The sequence below is a fragment of the Brachycentrus maculatus genome, unplaced genomic scaffold (genome assembly GCF_059751285.1).
Source record: "Brachycentrus maculatus isolate JH-2025_06_01 unplaced genomic scaffold, ASM5975128v1 h1tg000202l, whole genome shotgun sequence".
Lineage (NCBI taxonomy): Eukaryota > Metazoa > Arthropoda > Insecta > Trichoptera > Brachycentridae > Brachycentrus > Brachycentrus maculatus.
In genome coordinates this window covers 2,205,688-2,225,652 of record NW_028280953.1, presented here as the reverse complement: position 1 = coordinate 2,225,652, position 19,965 = coordinate 2,205,688, and the positions used below count along the sequence as shown (strand labels likewise).

The 19,965-nt window shown below is 33.3% G+C and overlaps 1 protein-coding gene across 2 annotated transcripts; it reads left to right on the top strand.

Annotated features, from left to right (window-relative positions):
- Positions 1–1,415: 1,415 nt before the first annotated feature.
- Positions 1,416–19,847, top strand: LOC148307291 (beta-1,4-glucuronyltransferase 1-like). 2 transcript variants are annotated; one of them, XM_088263646.1, is made up of 7 exons: positions 1,416–1,575; positions 8,337–8,969; positions 9,861–10,023; positions 13,253–13,558; positions 15,844–15,976; positions 17,438–17,571; positions 19,381–19,847. In XM_088263646.1, the coding sequence occupies exons 2-7, from the start codon at positions 8,359–8,361 to the stop codon at positions 19,576–19,578; spliced, it is 1,545 nt and encodes a 514-aa protein (XP_088119772.1). In that variant the 5' UTR covers positions 1,416–1,575; positions 8,337–8,358; the 3' UTR covers positions 19,579–19,847. The 2 variants fall into 2 exon arrangements, with proteins under 2 accessions (XP_088119772.1, XP_088119773.1); XM_088263647.1 differs by having other exon boundaries at positions 1,416–1,579.
- Positions 19,848–19,965: the final 118 nt, after the last annotated feature.

Here is a 19,965-nt window from a genome sequence, read left to right as displayed (position 1 = left end):
CGGCCGAAAAAGACCTGGCACGATCAGATCAATCAGAACCTAAAATCTGGTGGTGTCAAAAGTCTGCATAATCAGAGGGCATGGATACTAGTATGAATATGGATGTATGGAGATGAAGGAAAGGAGGAGTGTATGTCAGGACAGAAGAGTGTGGCGGTCAATCCTCTCTGCCTACCCCTGTGGAGAGACTTGGCGATGGTAGTAGTAGTATTTGGACACACTCAAAGTGTCTTACGGCAAACATATTTAAATACTAGATAATAATAATAATAAGGTGTTAAGATATGGTTTCTTATCTCCCTGTCTGTCTGAAGTAGCTTGTAAAATAGATCAAAGTTATGAATATATTTATTGCAGTGAGCTTACTGCATTTTCTTTTAATTATCACATTGAAAAAGTTTAATAATCAAGGTGATAAGAAAAATTTAGATTTTTTTAAATGTATTTATGTGTTTATCTTCTTTTTCTTCTTCTGCTTGGTGTAGGTCTTGTGGCCTGATTTTAAGAGGGATTAGCCTCCTGCAATGCCGATTCCCAGCTGTCAATCCATCCCTTTGGTGGTCTGCCCGGGAGTCGTCTACCTTGGGGATGGCCGTATAGTGCAATGTGGGGGAGTCTGAATGGTTCCATTCTCCTCACATTCGCACATTCCATTGTCTCCTTTGTTGCCTTCCCCACCTAACGACATCTTCGATCTCGCATATTTCCCTGATCCTGGTATTTCTTATTCTCTCTCGAAGACTCTGGCCTGTTATGCTGCTTAGAGTCTTCATTTCTGACACTCTAAGCGCGTTTTTTGTGGCAACGGTGTCCGCTCTACTTTCGATTCCATATGTCGTGATGGGTCGGACACAATTAGCTTATATTACATTTAATACAAACTATTATATAATGTATTCACATCTTCTTACAGTGTTAGGTGCAATTGCTCATAATTCTCTTTAAGCGCATGTCCCAGATAGGACACCTTACGGACCTTGATATCAGTCAGCAGCTCTTTGGAGAACATTCACATTTTTGACCATATCGGTCCATAAAATGGGAAACATTCTACGATGTAACCACATATCGAGTCCATTAGTACGGTGATAAATTGATACTTTAATATAAAAACTATTTTTTCTTCTAAAATGTATTAAAAAAGCACATTTTGTAAGAGAGAAAAGGTGTTTTTGTTCTGTTAAAAAAAATAATGATTTGTTTTTATTCAATTACATACATATTTAATATTTATATGTTGAAAGACTTAAGTCTCCGCATCTTACAAATAAAATATTGCAAAACTAGGCCATAATTTGCATAGTGTTTCATTTTGTTTATCTCACATAATTGCTTCATACGTTATTATCTAAATATAGCCTCTAGCACTACTTGTAGGTTTTCAGTCATATTTAATATCATATTCATTAAGTAAATCTGCTAACAGTTGTAAGTTGAAGACAGTTTTCATAAATTCATTTTTTAAATTTGGTTTAGAGACCTTGTTCGGTATTTGAGTGTGGAAAACAGTTTTAAATTTGCGGAAGAGTTAAAACATGATTTTTACCACCCTACCTTTGGGTTGATATTCAAAAAGTAGGTAAAAAACCTTTTGATTTCCTTTTACATTACATTTCTTACTTAATTTACAAAGTACCTGACATTTTTTTAAACAATAGACCCTATTTTTTGACATCTCATCAAAGATGAAGAAGAATATGGAAGTCTGGGCATTTACGGGGCTGACGACCGTCATAAGCTGGTTTAAGTGATCATTTTACACACGTGTAACATTCACCAATTCTATCCATTATTGACAACCACACTACTTGAATTCTTGGAAGTTCTATATATATGAACCAATTTAGAAACCTTGTTCTTGAATCACTAGAACTTCATTAGAGACACCTATTGGTGAGATGTAAAGAAGCTTTTTACTAAGCAGAAACTTTTATATTTGTATGTGAGGTCCGAATCCTGGATTATAATCACACACATTGATTATAATCACATAATTGGAGATAATCCAGATTTTGTAAACAAGTATTTGGACACACTCAAAATGTTGTAAACCTTTTTATATCCCTTGCAAGTCATGTTTATCAATGTAAAATATCACCGGATGTTTTTTGCTATAAAACTTTTTTTTCTTTTAACCCTTATCCGCAACCAATGGTGCATAGGGACTGCGTTGTAGCAACGAAGTGTTATCTTGATCGTTAACTGCATGAAGGCAAGGTGATCAGCCCTGCGCTTACTATAATACTGTATTGATTATCTTTACAAGTATACTTTACTTTCTATTGAATGTAATATATCAATCAACATAATCTCGCCATTTTTTATAAATGAGGTAGCCAGCAATATTTTACTGTATAAGTTATAGTTTTTATATTATTTTTTGACATCTCATCACAATTCAAATTAAAAATTGTCTTTAAAAAAACATAAATTACAAAAGATGATAATAAGGAGGGCAAAGGAAAAAGGAAGTTTAGGGAAGGAGGTAGAGGGAAAAACTAAAGAAGGAGGTTTGATGGACAGTTAGGATTCTAATGATAAATAGTAATGTCTCAGACGTTTCTTAAAAGTTATTAGAGAAGGTGCATTTGTTTACGCGGAGAGGTAATTCATTCCATAGTCTGACCGCTCGGACAGAGAAGGAATTACTGAAGAATGATGTGTTATGGCGAGAAACGGAAAGTTTTCTTTCTTGGGAAGAACGAAGAACGAACATATTAGCACTGATATACTAGGAATTTTATCGTAACTGCAGGAATATGGCAAGTAAACACAGTACGAGGTAACTCCTAGTCGGCGTCCTAGCAAAGAACGCAATCTATGAGTTATCTCGTAGTTGGCAGTCAACGTGGTAAAGCATATACCTTATCAAAAGCAAACTGACAAGTCGCCTTATTGATAACAACCTAGAAATGTATTAAAATAAAAAAATAATGATATTTAAACCTGACTTGATCAAACTTTCAAAGGAGATGCGAGGACATTATTCGCAATAAGTATGCGTTTTTATGGATACCTAACTAACTAACTAACTAACCATCACGCCGCTTCCCCCGTAGGGGTAGGCAGAGAGAATAGAGCGCCACACCACTCTGTCCTTGCAAACATTCTTCGCCTCTTCCACGTTCATGCATCTCCTCATACATACCCGCCGATTGTTACGACTCCTAACCTGACCACTTTCAAGTATTTGGCATACCTGATCTGCCATGTTTTTCTCGGTCTTCCTCTGCTTCTTTTCCCACTAACATTCGCCTCATAAATTTGTTTTACCGTTCTTTCCTCACTCATTCGTTCTACATGTCCAAACTATCTCAACACACCTTTCTTAATTTTATCGATAATGCTTATCTCAGCTTTGAATTCCTTCCTTATTTCACTATTCGCACATCTATCATACATCGTTTTGTCGCACATTCTTCTGAGAGATCGCATTTCGACTGCATTCAGTCTACTTTCATCCTTCTTTTGCCAACTCCATGTTTCACTTCCATACATCAGAGTTGGAACCAGGACTCAGTTGTGCACTGCCACTCCGTTGTGCATGGATACCTTACTTTCAAAAGATTTTTTTATAAATAAATATTAGGGATTTTATACTCCAATATTTACTTAATATTACCCTGTGCTGGTTCCTGAAGCTCAGGAGTGATCACCTTACCTTCATGTAATAACAATTAAGATAATACTGCATCAATAAAATGCAGTGCCCTATGCACCATTGGGTGCGGATATGGATTAGATGAAGAATGCAATAATTCCAATGGTTAAATCTAGTTTGTTATTTTTTGTTTCGGCATTTACTTTGTGGTAAGACATGATTAAACTATAAATAAAATATAATAAAATAAAACAACTTTGTTTTAACCACTTTTTATTGGTACACTTTATTCAACTGGTTTCTACAAGAACCTTGTCATCATCAGGGTTTATGTACTAAATTCTAAAACATTGAAATACTCATAGTTAATTACCCTTCCCTTACGATACTAAAAACTTCCACGCACTCCGTACACCAAATGAAAATATGATTTAAAAAACGGGAAAAAACTCCTAAATGTTGTTTTTATTGTGCATTGCGTAGCGAATACATCAACTCCGAATGACAACTAATATAAATAAAATATAAATAAAACACTTGTTTTTACCACTTGAAATAAGAAATAAGAATAGAAATTTGGTTGTAAAAAAGAGTAATTACAATAAAATGATAAAAAAATAAAATAAATAAATAAAATTATGACTGAATGCAGTCGAAATGCGATCCTTCAGACGAATGTGTGGCAAAACGATGTTTGATAGATGTTCGAATGATGAAATAAGGAAAGAATGTAAGGCTGAGATAAGCATTATCGATAAAATTAAGAAAGGTGTGTTGAGATGGTTTGGACATGTGGAGCGTATGAGTGAAGAAAGAATGGTGAAACAAATTTATGAGGCGAATGTAGTTGGAAAAAGAAGCAGAGGACGACCGAGGAAAACTTGGCACAATCAGGTATGTCAAATACTTGAAAGCGGCCGGGTCAGGAGTCGTAATAATCGTCGGGTATGTATGAGGAGATGCATGAATGTAGAAGAGGCAAAGAATGTTTGCAAGGACAGAGTGGTGTGGCGTTCGATTCTCTCTGCCTACTCCTGCGGAGAAGCGGCGTGATGGTTAGTTAGTTAGTTAGTTAAATTATAAGTAAAAATTTAAAGTGAAATGAAACTATACTGCATAAGGTACAAAATTCAAGACTCTTTTTCAAATTGGTTTCAAATTACTGTTGATCATAAAATGGTTGAAATTTTTTATCTGCCACTGTTTTTTATTAGACACTATTTTTTACTATACATTCTGATTTATCAGATAACTTATCACTGTGATATACCTGATCAAACGTTTGAGCATAATCCATATTAGTGTGGCTTTGTATGGAAATCGGATGTTTCCTTTTTACACAAAATCTAACGTGTGTAGCAAAATCAGTGTTATTTTAATTTTTTTAATTGATTTGCCGTTTAATTTGCAGAACTCCATTTTAATTTATGTAAGAATTATCAAATCAAACAGTTTTTATGAGTCTAGTAAGTTGTTATTTATTGTAACAAAACACATTAAATTTAATTAACAATTATTACATAAATTTTATTTAAGATTTACTTACTAAATACCACCATTTTTTAAATCTATTGTGACACGTGTTTCGATGCATTCCGCATCATTTTCAAACACCGCATGGGAAGCTAATTTGAAGGTTAATTGAAGGATGAAGAGGGGGTAAGAAATAAATAATTCGAACCCTTATTCACACCCCAATGGTGCATAGGGCACTGCATCATATAAACGCAGTGTTATCTTGATCGTTAACACTCGTGTGAAAGGTGATCAGCCCTCCACTTCAGGTACCAATCCAGGGTAGTATTGAATAAATATTAGAGTGAAAAAATCACTTTTATTTATTAGACCCTCCTCTGGGAATCGAACCCGAGACCTCCAGAATGGTAGCCGAGCGTGCTGATTACACTACGGAGGCAGACATAAATAAGATAAATTAAAATAAAAAATAGTAATAATAATTAAATAAATAAATTAAAATAAGAAACAGCTCCTACTACCTCTTCAACCTTCAACGTCCCAAGGACCCAACTCTAACATTTAGAATAAGCCTCACATACAGTGGTTGAAAATGATGCGGAATGCATCGAAACACGTGTCACAATATATTTTAAGAAACAGTGGTATTAAAAAAGTACAACTTAAATTAAAAATGGATAGATTTTACCACAAAGTGACTGCCGAATCAATTAATGAAAAAAAAAGTGTATTTTTTACAATTAATGTGTGATATTTTTTAAATATCTTGAATTGTATGACAGAAAGAGTTGCCTTTAAAATTCGTGTATGTTAAAACCAAATTTTCATTATGATTTGAAATATTCAGTGCTAATTTTAAAAAACCCATTAAAACATATTGGTATTATTTTTTGACATCTCATCAAAGTTGAAGAAGAATATGGAAGTCTGGGCATTTACGGGGCTGACGACCGTCATCGGCTGGTTTAAGTGATCACTTTACACACGTGTAACATTCACCAATTCTACTCATTATTGACAACCACACTACTCAAATTCTTGGAAGTTCTTTATATATGAACCAATTTAGAAACCTTGTTCTTGAATCACTAGAACTTCACTAGAGACATCTATTGGTGAGATGTAAAGAAGCTTTTTACTTAGCAGAAACTCTTATATTAGTATGTGAGGTCAAAATCCTGGATTATAATCACACACATGAGAAACGCCAGAAAATACAATTTTCATTTTTATTATTTAAGCTTATAATTTGACCAGATAATTTATTTACAACATTTTGAGTGTGTCCAAATATTTGTTCACAAAATCTGGATTATCTCCAATTACAGGAGTTATTTTCATATTATTTTTTGACATCAATATTCAAATCAATATCAAATTTATTTAGTGATTCAAGAACAAGGTTTCTAAATTGGTTCATATATATAAAGAACTTCCAAGAATTTGAGTAGTGTGGTTGTCAATAATGGGTAGAATTGGTGAATGTTACACGTGTGTAAATGCCCAGACTTCCATATTCTTCTTCATCTTTGATGAGATGTCAAAAAATAATATGAAAATAACTCCTGTAATTGGAGATAATCCAGATTTTGTGAACAAGTATTTGGACACACTCAAAATGTTGTAAAACATATCGGTGTTCAATATATTTGAAATATTCCAATGATTAGATTAAATTAATAAAAATGTGGTGAGACAGTTTGGACACGTGGAACGAACGAGTTAGGAAAGAATAGTAAAACAAATTCACAAGGCGAACATAGTTAGAAAAAGGAGCAGAGGAAGACCGAGGAAAACTTGATCAGGTATGTCAAATACTTGAAGGTGGTCAGGTCAGGAGTAGATATGTAAAGGGAGATGGATGAATACGGAAGAGGTGAAGAATGTTTTGCAAAGACAGAGTAGTGTGGCTTTCTATTTCCTCTGCCTACCCTTGTAGAGAGCACTATGATGATCAGTACTAACCAACCATCACTCTAACTATAGTTACTAACTTTAGTTAGAGATCTATACTCATACGTTGGCAGGGTTGTGCATTCCATAGGCAGAAAACCAGTGCCTATACAACTTACCCATGTGACATAAAAACGCAACCAGTACCTACCCTACCTTACTAAGTAGTACCAGCTTACCTTACTACCTACCTCTACTGCCAAGCCTAATTGATTCTCTGTGCACGCCACTGTATGCGGGAGGGCTTGCGTCTAATACCTGTAAAAATTACGATACAATAAGACTTTGTTTTTTGATCCACTCACTTTTTTTTATTAAAAATAAACTAGTTTCAGCAACAACCTGTTGCTCTCTTCAGGGTTTGTTTTATAACTAAACAGACATATAAAAGAAACAGTGAAAATAATATTGGGTTTATACCCATTAGTCTTATTAGATTAAAACCAATATTTTTAGCTTTTCCACTTTATTTTTATTTGACCAGCGACCGGGTTTCGGCGTTACCGACATCATCCAGTCTGATGATGTCGGTAACGACGAAACCCGGTCGCTGGTCAAATAAAAATAAAGTGGAAAAGCTAAAAATATTGGTTTTAATCTATTAATATATTAAAATGCAATTCCATCACGAAGTGTCAGTGGATAATATAAAACCCATCAGTCTTTTTATTTCTCCAAATAATAATATGTATCAATGATCCACAATGTTAATGCTTTGAATATTCAAAATATAACAAAGATACACACTATTTGCAACTACATTCTTTACATGTATTGCCTTGGTTTTCCTCACAGATTCAATATCCGTCGTAAATTTTACAAATGTCCCTTAATCTAGGGTGAATTTGTTCGCCCACGTCAAGTGTTCTGCAAATATTAATTTTTAACGGCAAATGATATTTTATTTTATACTCAAGTATGTGAATATAATCCAGGATTCTGACCTCACATACGAATGAAAGAGTTTCTGCTTAATAAAAAGCTTCTCTCATCTCATCATAGATGTCTGTAGTGAAATTCTAGTGAATTCAAACACTATGTTTCGACTGTAATTGAACTCGACTGCGACTGAACTTGGAACTTTTGATATATTTGAAAGTTCCAAGTTCCAAGTGTGGTTTTCAATCATGGGTATAATTGGTGAATTTCACATGTGTGTAAAGTGATTAAACCAGACTATGAGGGTCGTAAGCCCCGTAAATACTCAGACTTCCATATTCTTCTTCATCTATGCTGAGATGCCAAAACATAATATAAAATATTTTTTAAATTTGGCATTGTATAAAAATATATTTTTTTATTACAGAGAGTTAAAATTCAACGTTAAAATGTTTACAACGAGAAAGATGATGGATTGGAGGTGTTTCGTCATTCTCGGAGTTTTATTATTGTTCCTTCTCACCATACACATCTCAAAAAACGCCTTGAAAATTACCCAAGACCACCACATCACAAAACCAGAAACAGTTGTCAGAAAACCGAGTGCCGATGAATTGGCAAATAATACTATCGTTATGACAACGGAACTAGTTTCCGATAATTTATTGAAAGCAGTGATAACTGTCATAGGAGATATGAGCGTGATAGAAATTGCTACCAATGAGATACTGAAGAAATACCAGCACACTTTATATCAGGAAAATTACATAGCTGATGAAATCGTAGATGTGGCAGGTAGCGATGGGCATACTACCCAAAAGTATGTCGATGAAGCGTTTGATGAAACTGTACTACTCCCGGAAACGCTAGTCAAACTGCGCATCAAGCTCGAGTGCTTTGATAGAAGTTACGTTGGAAGTACAGTGCAGAGAGGGGATTACTGGGTGTTGACCAATTACATCAGGGCTGACCACGGACCTATCGCATGTCACGCAGATGTGACGTATACGACACATTCCGACTTTACATTCTTGGATAATTTAGTGCCTCTTATACAAAGGTTTGTAGAACTGTTTTCTTTTTGACTAATTTTATCATATGAATAAATACAGTGGAATCTCTTATAACGAGCGTAATTCTTTTCAGTCTCTTACTCATTAAGCGAAACATTTTATTCCCAAACAAATAAATGTAACATATGATAATGCGTTCTATGCCGATTCTTTCGGCATGGAACGCATTCGCGGTCCCGGATTCGATTCCCAGGGGGAGTGAAAATAAATATAAATGATTTTACACTTCAATGTTTATTCAATATTACCCTGGACTGGTCCCTGAAGCGCAGGAGTGATCATCTTGCCTTCATGTAAGTTGAGATCAAGATAACACTGTCTATATGATGCAGTGCCCTATGCACCGCCGGATGCGAATAAAGGTTAGAGAGAGATGTATTTACAATGTTTACACGCAAGCAAACGTGTGCATTCCATGTAGGCAGAAAAGCAGTGCCTATTCTAACTTACCCGTGTGACATATAAAAAATGCAACCAGTACCTACCCTACCTTACTAAGAAGTACCTAGCTTACCTTTCTACCTACCTCTACTGCCTACCTTAGTAAGTTGTACCCAGCGTACCTTACTACCTACCTTTACGGCCTACCTTAATTATTGCTCTATGCACGCCACTGCATATCATAAACAATTAACTTTTCATTAAATTTTATAATGAAGTATTGTAAAATGTGCCCTCGGCACGGGAAATCCCAGTGCAGGCGCATTATTGTATGTTCTTCTGCACTTATATGATAAAAAAAGAAAAAATGTATATTAAATGCCCACAAGTATATGGAGCGCCCTTGAAGTATTATATTACAAAAATGACACCATAAATTATCCAAATTATATCCATGTTATTTCTTTTTTAAATTTGATGCATTGAGTGGTTTTCAGATGGAAGAGTCCAATTAGTATTGCGATGCACACCCCTGGAGATGATTTGGACCCAACGCTTGACACAATTCGCTATATGAGGGACTGCTCGGAATGCGCCGATCTAATAAGGAAATGGGTCACTTTCCACATGTTCTTCCACAGAGATCATATACCAAAAAAGGTACCTTTTCAATAACTTCAAGTTATTTTTATTTATAATTTATATCTGAAGCAATAACTTTGTGATTTTCCATTTTATAATTAAAATATAACTTATTTACTGTCCAAAATTTAACATGGTTGTTGGATTAAATTCTACTTTTATTTACATATATATAATAATACGTATAAAAGGTTTATCTTATTTAGAAAATATAGCAAATAAATGAACCGTGTGACAAATATTGATTGATAACGTTAAAATACTAAATCCCAATGGATTTAGTCTTTATCTATAATATTTTTTTAGGGGATTTACCTCACTCAGTTATCATTTATTAAACAATTTACTATACATATATATATATATATATATATATATATATATATATATATATATATATATATATATATATATATATATATATATATATATATATGTATATATAACGTGGTAATATTTTCCTTCGTAAATTGGGTGTAAATAATATGTAAAGTGGGTGTATAATAATAAAATAAACAATGTGTTGCTTTGTAATTAAAGAAAATTCACAGTAAAATTTTCACTCGTCCTCCTCCGGATCATCTCCTTGTAGTGAAGTAACTGGTATAAGTTTAGTGATATGATAAAGTTTTTTTTTTTTTCTTCTTTTCTTTTTTCTTTCTTGTTTTTTTTTCCTTTTTTTTTCTTCTTGACCCTTCTAAAGTAGATACTGTTTTTTTCAATCCATTTGTTTTTTTTCTGTTGAATTCCTTCATTTTTATTCTTATATCTCTTAAAATATCTTCTAATTTAACCAAATTTACAACTTTTAATTGTTCATCTGCATTTTCATTCGATTTTAATACTGGATTCCTGCTTAGACAATCTACTTCTAAATTCTTCTTTCCTGGAGCATATTTTATTTTATCTTTTGTAGAATTTTTTCTACTCTATTTTTATTTTCATTTTTCAAGCACTGTTTCTGTGTTATTTGTATGTCTTCATTTTTATTCTGATCTTTTAAAATATCTTCTAATTTAACCAAATTTACAACTTTTAATTGTTCATCTGCATTTTCCTTCGATTCTAATACTGGATTCCTGCTCAGACAATCTGCTTCGAAATTCTTCTTTCCTGGAGTATATTTTATTTTATATTTTGTAGAAATTTTTTCCACATTATTTTTATTTTCATTTTTCAAGCACTGTTTCTGTGTAATTTGTAAATCTTCATTTTTATTATTAATCTTATCATCCTCCTTTGTTTTAAACCAGCACGTTGCTTCAGGGTGATATCGAGTTCCCTCATTCAAATTTTCACAAATCTTACATGGACTTTTATCTTTAATTTTATCACTAGTTCTTAGATTTCCACGTCTTCTTTGATCATCTTCTAATTTTTCTCTATCACTCCGAACATATTGTAGTAATTGTTTTAATACATCTTCTAATGTTTAATAATCCATTTCCGATTAACCAAATTGTCGTTTTATAACGTGGTAATATTTTCCTTCGTAAATTGGGTGTAAATAATATGTAAAGTGGGTGTATAATAATAAAATAAACAATGTGTTGCTTTGTAATTAAAGTTAATAATCAAAGTTTATTCTTAATTTATCTTTATAATATTTTTCTATCTATCTATCTGATTCTGAAAGTTCAGAATATGATATTTTTTCTATCTGATGTCTTTTGTTTTATTCAGCGCGACGCATGCGACATCTGGTGGTAGATTTGTACTATATGTAGGTACTTAATAAAATGTATAGGTAAGTACCTAGGTATTTTATTACATATATATATATATATATATATATATATATATATATATATATATATATATATATATATATAATATATATATTTATATATATAATAGATAGGATCAATTAAGATTTGTCACGTGGTAAATTTATTCATGTAATTCGTCTTGTAATATTTTCTAAATAAGATATCACTGAAGCTGATAGATCTTTATGCCCACAAAGATAATTATACAAAATTAAATAATATCAATATTTAATTTATTTAGTTTAAATTTTAAATATAATGCAATACAGCAAATAGCACAACCATATTTAAAGTAGCTATTCATAATTGGAAAACGAAGGTAGGTAGATTTGAAAAAGAAAGTATCATTCAGCCATGTCATACAAGATTTCATGACTTAGATAGACAAGTTAATTTTTCACAATATATTAATAATAATAATAAAACCCTTATCCGCACCCAATGGTGCATAGGGCACTGCGTCATATAAACGCAGTGTTATCTTGATCGTTTACACATGAAGGAAAGGGTGATCAGCCCTCCGTTTCAGGTACCAGTCCAGGGTAATATTAAATAAATATTACAGTGAAAAAATCACTTATATTTATTTTACCCCCTTTGGGAATCGAACCCGGGACCTCCAGAATGGTAGCCGAGCGTGCTGACCATTACACTACAGAGGCGGACACGATATATTGGGTGCGTCCAAATTCTTGTTCACAAATCAGGGTTTCTCCACTTAGGAGTTATTTGTCTGTGCTCACTCAAATCATAACTTACTTAAATCAACCGTAGATACTGCCACAAGCTCACACATAAGGTAAAGTGAATCAAATGATGTATATTTTGTAAAGAATAAACCGCAAAACCTCTATTTTAGAGGCTTGTCTGCAGGTAGGATTAGTAGTAGCAATACGGAAGTTAGATGTGAAAAAAAACATCACAAACCAATTGATAATAAATATTTCTAGAATTCATTTTGCGATTCACGGGAATCATACCCGCAATTTCGGTTTCGTTGACGCCACGGCGGGTGTCTTCTTTTGTTTAATTCTTCATTCTTCAAATCTTCATCATATAAACACAGTGTTATCTTGATCGTTAGCACATAAAAGAAAGGTGATCAGCCCTCCGCTTCAGGTACCAGTCCAAGGTAATACACTCAGACCTTGCTTTGTGTCGTTACTGAATTAAGACTCATTTTTGCTTTTTCGAATTGCGTTGTTTTTTAAAATTATTATTCAGAGAATCATTTTTAAAATTTATAAAAGGTAATTTCCCATTTTGTGAACTTAAATTTTGTTTGAATTTGTCAAAGTGAGGTCTTAGTGTATTGAATAAATATTACAGTGAAAAAATCATTTATATGAATTTATTTTACCCCCCTCCTGGGAAACGAACCCGGGACCTTCAGTACGGTAGCCGAGCGTGCTGACCATACTACATAGGCGGACTTTTGTTTAATACACATCTCAGATAATTAATTTGTTTATTTACAGATTCCCCTAAGCGAAGAAATTCTGGAAACACCGTTCAATTGCTCCTTACCCGTGCCTTACAATGTGAACGCAAGCTCCAAGTACAGCGCCAACAACTCCCTCCTTTATCCCGTGAACGTGGGAAGGAACATTGCCCGGGAGGCGGCCGTCACGCACTTCATATTCCCGTCAGATATTGAACTGTACCCGAGCCCGGAGCTGAGCGCGCGCTTCCTGAACATGATAGCCCGGGACCCTTCGGCTCTCAACGGGACCAACCCGAGGGTCTTTCCACTGGTGCTTTTTGAGATACAAGCAGACCAACAGGTAATTAATATCTTATGTTATTAATTGTTTCGGTATTCACTTTGTGGTAAGATAGGATTAAAATTTAAATAAAACACTTGTTTTTTACCACTCAAGTATTTATATTTTTTTATTTTTAATTTTTCCATTTATTTATTTCATAGATACATAGATACATTCATAGATACATATTTATTTCATACATACATTTACTAAATGTATTACGGCTCTTTAGGCATGGCCTGTGTTGAGCCGAAATACTAACATGTTAATACAATTTTTTTAATTTTATTATTATTTATTTGTTTTTTATTTTATTATTAGATTATGTACATTACAAACAAGACATACAATAATAATTTACATTGTAAAGGTTTTACAATAAAATAATTACACCTGGACTTGTCCCTTCCAATGGGCAACCATCGACGGACACTGTTCTCAAAGACCTGATCACTTCTGGAATTCTTAATGGTTTATTGTTGCGACTAGTTTCAGAAGCTACATATGCTTCCATCTACGGGTTGTTTATATATATATATATATATATATATATATATATATATATATATATATATATATATATATATATATATATATATATATATATATATATATATATATATATATATATATATATATATATATATATATATATATATATATATATATAGATATAGATATATATAGTCTCTGGACAGTTTTTGCAGTAATATGACGTTTCCTTGCCTTTACCTTTCTTTTTGCAATTTTTTGCGAAAATTGAGTACTGAAAAAAGTGAAAACTAAACAGTTTGTTTTATGTCCTCTTCATCAAAGTTTGACAGCCCTGTTATGTCATAAACATAGCAAGTGGTTGTATTAGACTTCCCTTCCATTCTAAATAATGACTTTATAATCGCTATCGATAAATTTACTGAAAACTTTTTTTAAGCCCCTCTCCCCTAAAATATAACGTGACAACCATTTTCAAATTTTTTTTTAAAATAGAAATATTAAACACAAATATTCAATTTTCATACTATTTCTGTGAGCCTAAGCTCATTATTAGAAATAGGTATCAAATTGTGGTAGAGTGAACCGAGAAACTCTGACTTAAGAGTCCGCGACACTAACCATGGGACCACAACCCGACACCTTGTATTAAATCAAGATATTGATTTAAAAAAAATTAAAAGGAATTTTATAGAATACTTTATTTTTTATGGAAAATTTGCATTTTTCAGATCAAATTTTATTTTTTGCTTAACGCGTTCAAAGGGTTCAAACAAAAACAAAGGGTCTATATATCACAGACATGTCATAAATGCGGCGCGACTTAAGTTGACTATCGCGTCCAAAGGTAACATTTTTTACAAGCCATGGACTATAGTCGATTTACGCGTCTGAAGGGGAAAAAATATTTTTCAAATGGAGAAAAAACATTGGGGGGACTTTAGTTGACTTACGCGTCCAAAGATTCAATATTGGATATTATTTCCCTATTCTCTCTAGCAAGTGAACTCTTGCATTGCTGACCATGTCCGTCCAGGGTATCCAAAGCATTCTTCGATGCATCCATATGCGCGGTATGATCGATAATCCTGAAATTATCCGGAACATTGGTCTGTATGTTCCCAATAGTTACCTAAGACAGTGTCGGCATAGATTGTTTCACATTCCTATACACAGGACCAACCTGCCGATGGTTATGCCTGTAGGAAGAGCTACCGCTGTGTTGAACAATATCTCATCGTATTATGATCTGTTCCATGTGTCTGAAGGAGTTTTCCGAAGCGGGATTCTTCTACACCTTTTGTAATAGTTCTTACATATTTTTGATTTTTGTATGTATTTTAATGTATGTATACGCTTTAAATTTTTTAGTTTGTAATGTATGTATATATTAATTGAAAATAAATTAATTGAATTGAATTGAATTGAATCTCACATTCCTCCAGCCGGTTCATGTTACTCACTTAAAGGGTCCACGTTTCAAGTCCATATAACAATACTGACCATATGTAGCATTTGACCAACCATTGCCTAAAGGCGGAGACTGACCTCCACATTTCGTCGTAACGTAACACATTACATTACATTCAGGCAGTCAGTACAGCGGCAGCGAGCCGAGCGCTCCATCCATAGTTTCGGATGCTCGGTGATGCTCGCCGCGAGCGATGTTACGACATTATGTTACGACAAAATGCTCCGGTCAGTCTCCATCTTAAGATTCAAATTGAGATTTTCGTTGTATGTTGGTCTCATTTTGTTCAATTGTCATTTGGTTTGTCCATGAAGTTAAAACATTGAAATACTTTAACCAGGTGCCAATGAACAAGACCGAGTTGCAAGCGAAGCTGAAATCTAAGAAAGCCATTCCGTTCCATATCAACATGTGCTCTTCGTGCCACAATGTGCCCAGATCTGCTGACTGGATGAGCCAAGAGGATACTGGTCGTGAGTATTGTTTATACTACTGCTTATTCATACTCTTCTGTGCATCATATATTTTTTTTCCATAATATTTTTTAGTGTCTCCAAATCCCTTTTCACAAATCTAGGTTTCCTAACTTTGGATGAATTTTTTCATTTCGACATCTAGCCACATTTTCTGTCTGGCCATACATATTTTACAAGACTTCATTATAAAATTATGTAAAAAATAGTGTTACGACTAATGGTAATGATGAGGAAGACGGAAACGCGCAAATGAAGATAATTATTTATTTATCGAAATTATAAAACACTTTTAAGGGCAAGAAGAACAAAGCGAAAAAGAGCAAGCGCGACGTATATATGTTTAAATTTTAATCTTAACTGAGCACACAAATATTGGTCCTCTACCCTTTATACATATATGATTTTAAAGGAGTTACATGTGGTGGGGGCAATATTGTAAACAAAACAAAAGTCGACAAACCGCGTATCTTTGTTCTTCTCGCATACATTTATAAATATAATTTTAATACACAAATTTTTATAAAAAATACAAAAATTTGGAAGGAACAATAGATTGTTTATGACATGCAATCAAATACGACATGGCTGAATGATGCCATCTATTTCAGATCTACCCACCTACTTGCATTATCCGAATATGAATAGTTCTTTTGTACATAGTTTCATTATTTAATGATAATGGAAGCGGGTTGTACAGCTTTATTGCATAAAAATCAAAGTTCTTTTAACCAAAAGAGGTATGTGATTGTTTTTTTTTAATGTGTTTATGAGTTTTGGATCTTGTGGTTCACGCCACCATCAGTATCAAACATTTGCATCAAAATGTATGTAATTTATTTATTTGATTTGTCAGTCACTTTGTGGTTATTTTCTATCTATTTTTAATTGGAGTTTTACTATGTTAATACTACTATTTAAAATTCATTATGACACACAATTTTCAATGCTTTTCACATCATTTTATCATACGGTGTTTGAAAACGATGTGGAATGCATCTAAACACGTGTCACAATAGATGTTTAGAAAAAGTGGTATAAACCAAGTAAAACTTAAATTAAAAAGAAAACATATATCGCTCACTCCTTTCAACAACGTCATTTATCAAAAAAACTTGATTTTTCAGGAGATCGTTTTTAAAGTTTAAGAATATAATCATATGTATTAAAAATAAGTATGAAGCCACTTATTGAATTTTTTATTGTGCAACAGATCTTTTTAAGTAAAACCTGAAGTTTTTTCTCCATTTGAAAAATATTTAGTATATTTAAAAAACTAACTAAGCTATATCTTTTCTTCAAAATGCAAAAAACAACACTTTCTGCCCTGTAGCGGGTAAATTTTAAGTTAAAAATATGCCGCTTTTGCTGGGATATAGTTCATTTTTTGGGCATGCACAACTGAAAATTGTCAATTTTTGATATGTGAGCGATATGTATGAATGATAAATTTATTTACAGAAATGGACGTGTTTACAGTAGGCAAACGCATCGGTGGATTCCAATCCTGGGAGCCTATATTCATAGGCACTCACGATGATCCTCTGTACGATGAAAGACTCTCCTGGGAAGGCAAGAGCGATAAAATGACACAAGTAAGAACAATCTTTGTTTATTTACTGATATAGTCAGATGGGGAAGACAGCGAAGACGAATCTGGAATGCCCATGTCAATAGAACGCAAGAAAATAGACTGGCCCAAACCCGAATTGCTATTCAAGAGAACTCAAACAGGAGAAGACCACCTGGAAGACCTCCGGAGTGATGGCGTGACAGCTGCCGGTCCACATCACAGGAGATGGATAATGAAGCAGACAGATCCGAGGATCTACAAGAAGGAAGAAGAAGAACATTTATTCAATGGATATTACCATTTTTATTACTTAAATGATCAATTTGAATGTCTTTTTTATGCATTAATTTTAAATCAAACACAGATTTTTTGAGTCTACTAAGTTGTATTTTATTAACAAAAACACATAAAAATTATATTGTGACAATTGTTTCGCCTTGTGACAGTTTTAACACGTGCAGCAATAATTTATGGGAGACAACAGTTAGAATTGTATAGCTACATAAGGACCGTAGTCCATTTGATCTTCACATTCGTTTGATAATGCCCTAACAAGGCGAAACAATTGTCATAATATAATTTTTATGTGTTTTTGTTAATAAAATACAACTTAGTAGACTCAAAAAATCTGTGTTTGATTTAAAATTAATACATAAATTAAAATGGAGTTCTACAAATTAAACGCCAAATCAATAAATAATTTGATTGTCTGTTGCCTTTGGTATACTGACAATGCTGCGCTTCTCGCCGATAGTAGAGAAGGCCTGCAGGAGCTGGTGACAAGGGTGTATAGTGTGTGCAATGAGAGTGATTTGTTGATGAATGTGCAGCAAATCCAGTCATAGTTTTTGAAAGAGTTTTTTTTTATTTTTTTTATTTGTATACATTTATTTAAATCACAATTTTTACATATTTAGAACATTTTTTTGTTTTTGTTTTTTTTTGCAGAAACCCACCAAGCCACCTTGTGTGTCTTGTCGGTGGAGTTCTTTTTTATTACATTTTTTATTGTTTTTAACGATTTTAACCTAATATACACACAAAAAAAGAGAAAAAATTAAGAATGTAAGCATTTTACAATTTTCATAAAATTAACTCTCGATCATTTACCCATTCCTTTATTTTGCCTTTGTTCCATATTTTATTTTGACCTCTAACATCCGTCGGCAACAAATTAAATATGTTCGGAACGATATATTGCAGTGTTCGACTCCCATATTTATTGTTAATTCTTGGGACTGTCAAACCTTCCCATTTGAACTTATTATCTATACATAAACCTAAATATTTAAATTCGTGCACAAATTCAATGTTATCACAACTACAATTTTGTTGCCAATTTATTGTGCAAACAGTTAAAATTGTGTGCAATAATATTACCTATCTGTGTGAATTTGTTTGCAAAGATGAATGTAGATCTGTAGAATTGATCACTAAAACCAGCCTACGATGGTCGTAAGCCCCGTATTTATGTGGTATTTACCGAGACTTCCATATTCTTTGTCATCTATGTTATAATAACCAGTATCCGCACCCAATGGTGCATAGGGCACTGCATCGAATCGACGCAGTGTTATCTCGATCATTTCTTACATGAAGGCAAGGTGATCACTCTTGCGCTTCAGGAACCAGTCCAGGGTAATATTAAATAAATATTACAGTGTAAAAATCACTAATATTCATTTTCACCCCCCTGGGAATCGAACCCGAGACCTCAATCACGGTAGCTAAACACGCTGACCATTACACCACGGAGGCGGACAATATGTTAAGATGTCATAAAATATTGACTCATGTTAACCTGATAGTAATGTTTCACGACATCTTCCAGGGCTACATAATGTGTGTGCTGGACTACGACTACATGATACTGAACAACGCCTTCCTGACGCACCGCCCGGGCATCAAGGTCTACCATAAAGACGATGAACGAGATAAAGTCGTCGCCAAAACTTATTACTTGATACAAAAAGTGATCTCAAAAGAACTGCGCACTATTTATGGAACGAGAGAAGGATGTAAAATTTAGGGAAAATGATCTCCAAGATGCATAACCTCTTAGAATTGAGTTAATTTCAGAATTGCTTAGTAAATGGATATGAGTTCCTTCACGGTTGTGTATAGCTCTGATTAAAAATGGAAATTATAAATAAGAACAGTTATTTTTTACCACTTGAGCTATATTTTTTTTACAATGATTAAAGAAAACACTTCGTTTTTTACCACTTGAGTTTTATTATAGACTACATGTTTCAGAAGTTAAACTTCCATCATTCAGGTCTGTATAATAACTATGTTATGTCTGTATGTTATTATACAGACCTGAATGATGGAAGTTTAACTTCTGAAACATGTAGTCTATAATAAAACTCAAGTGGTAAAAAACAAGTGTTTTCTTTAATCATTGTAATATGTC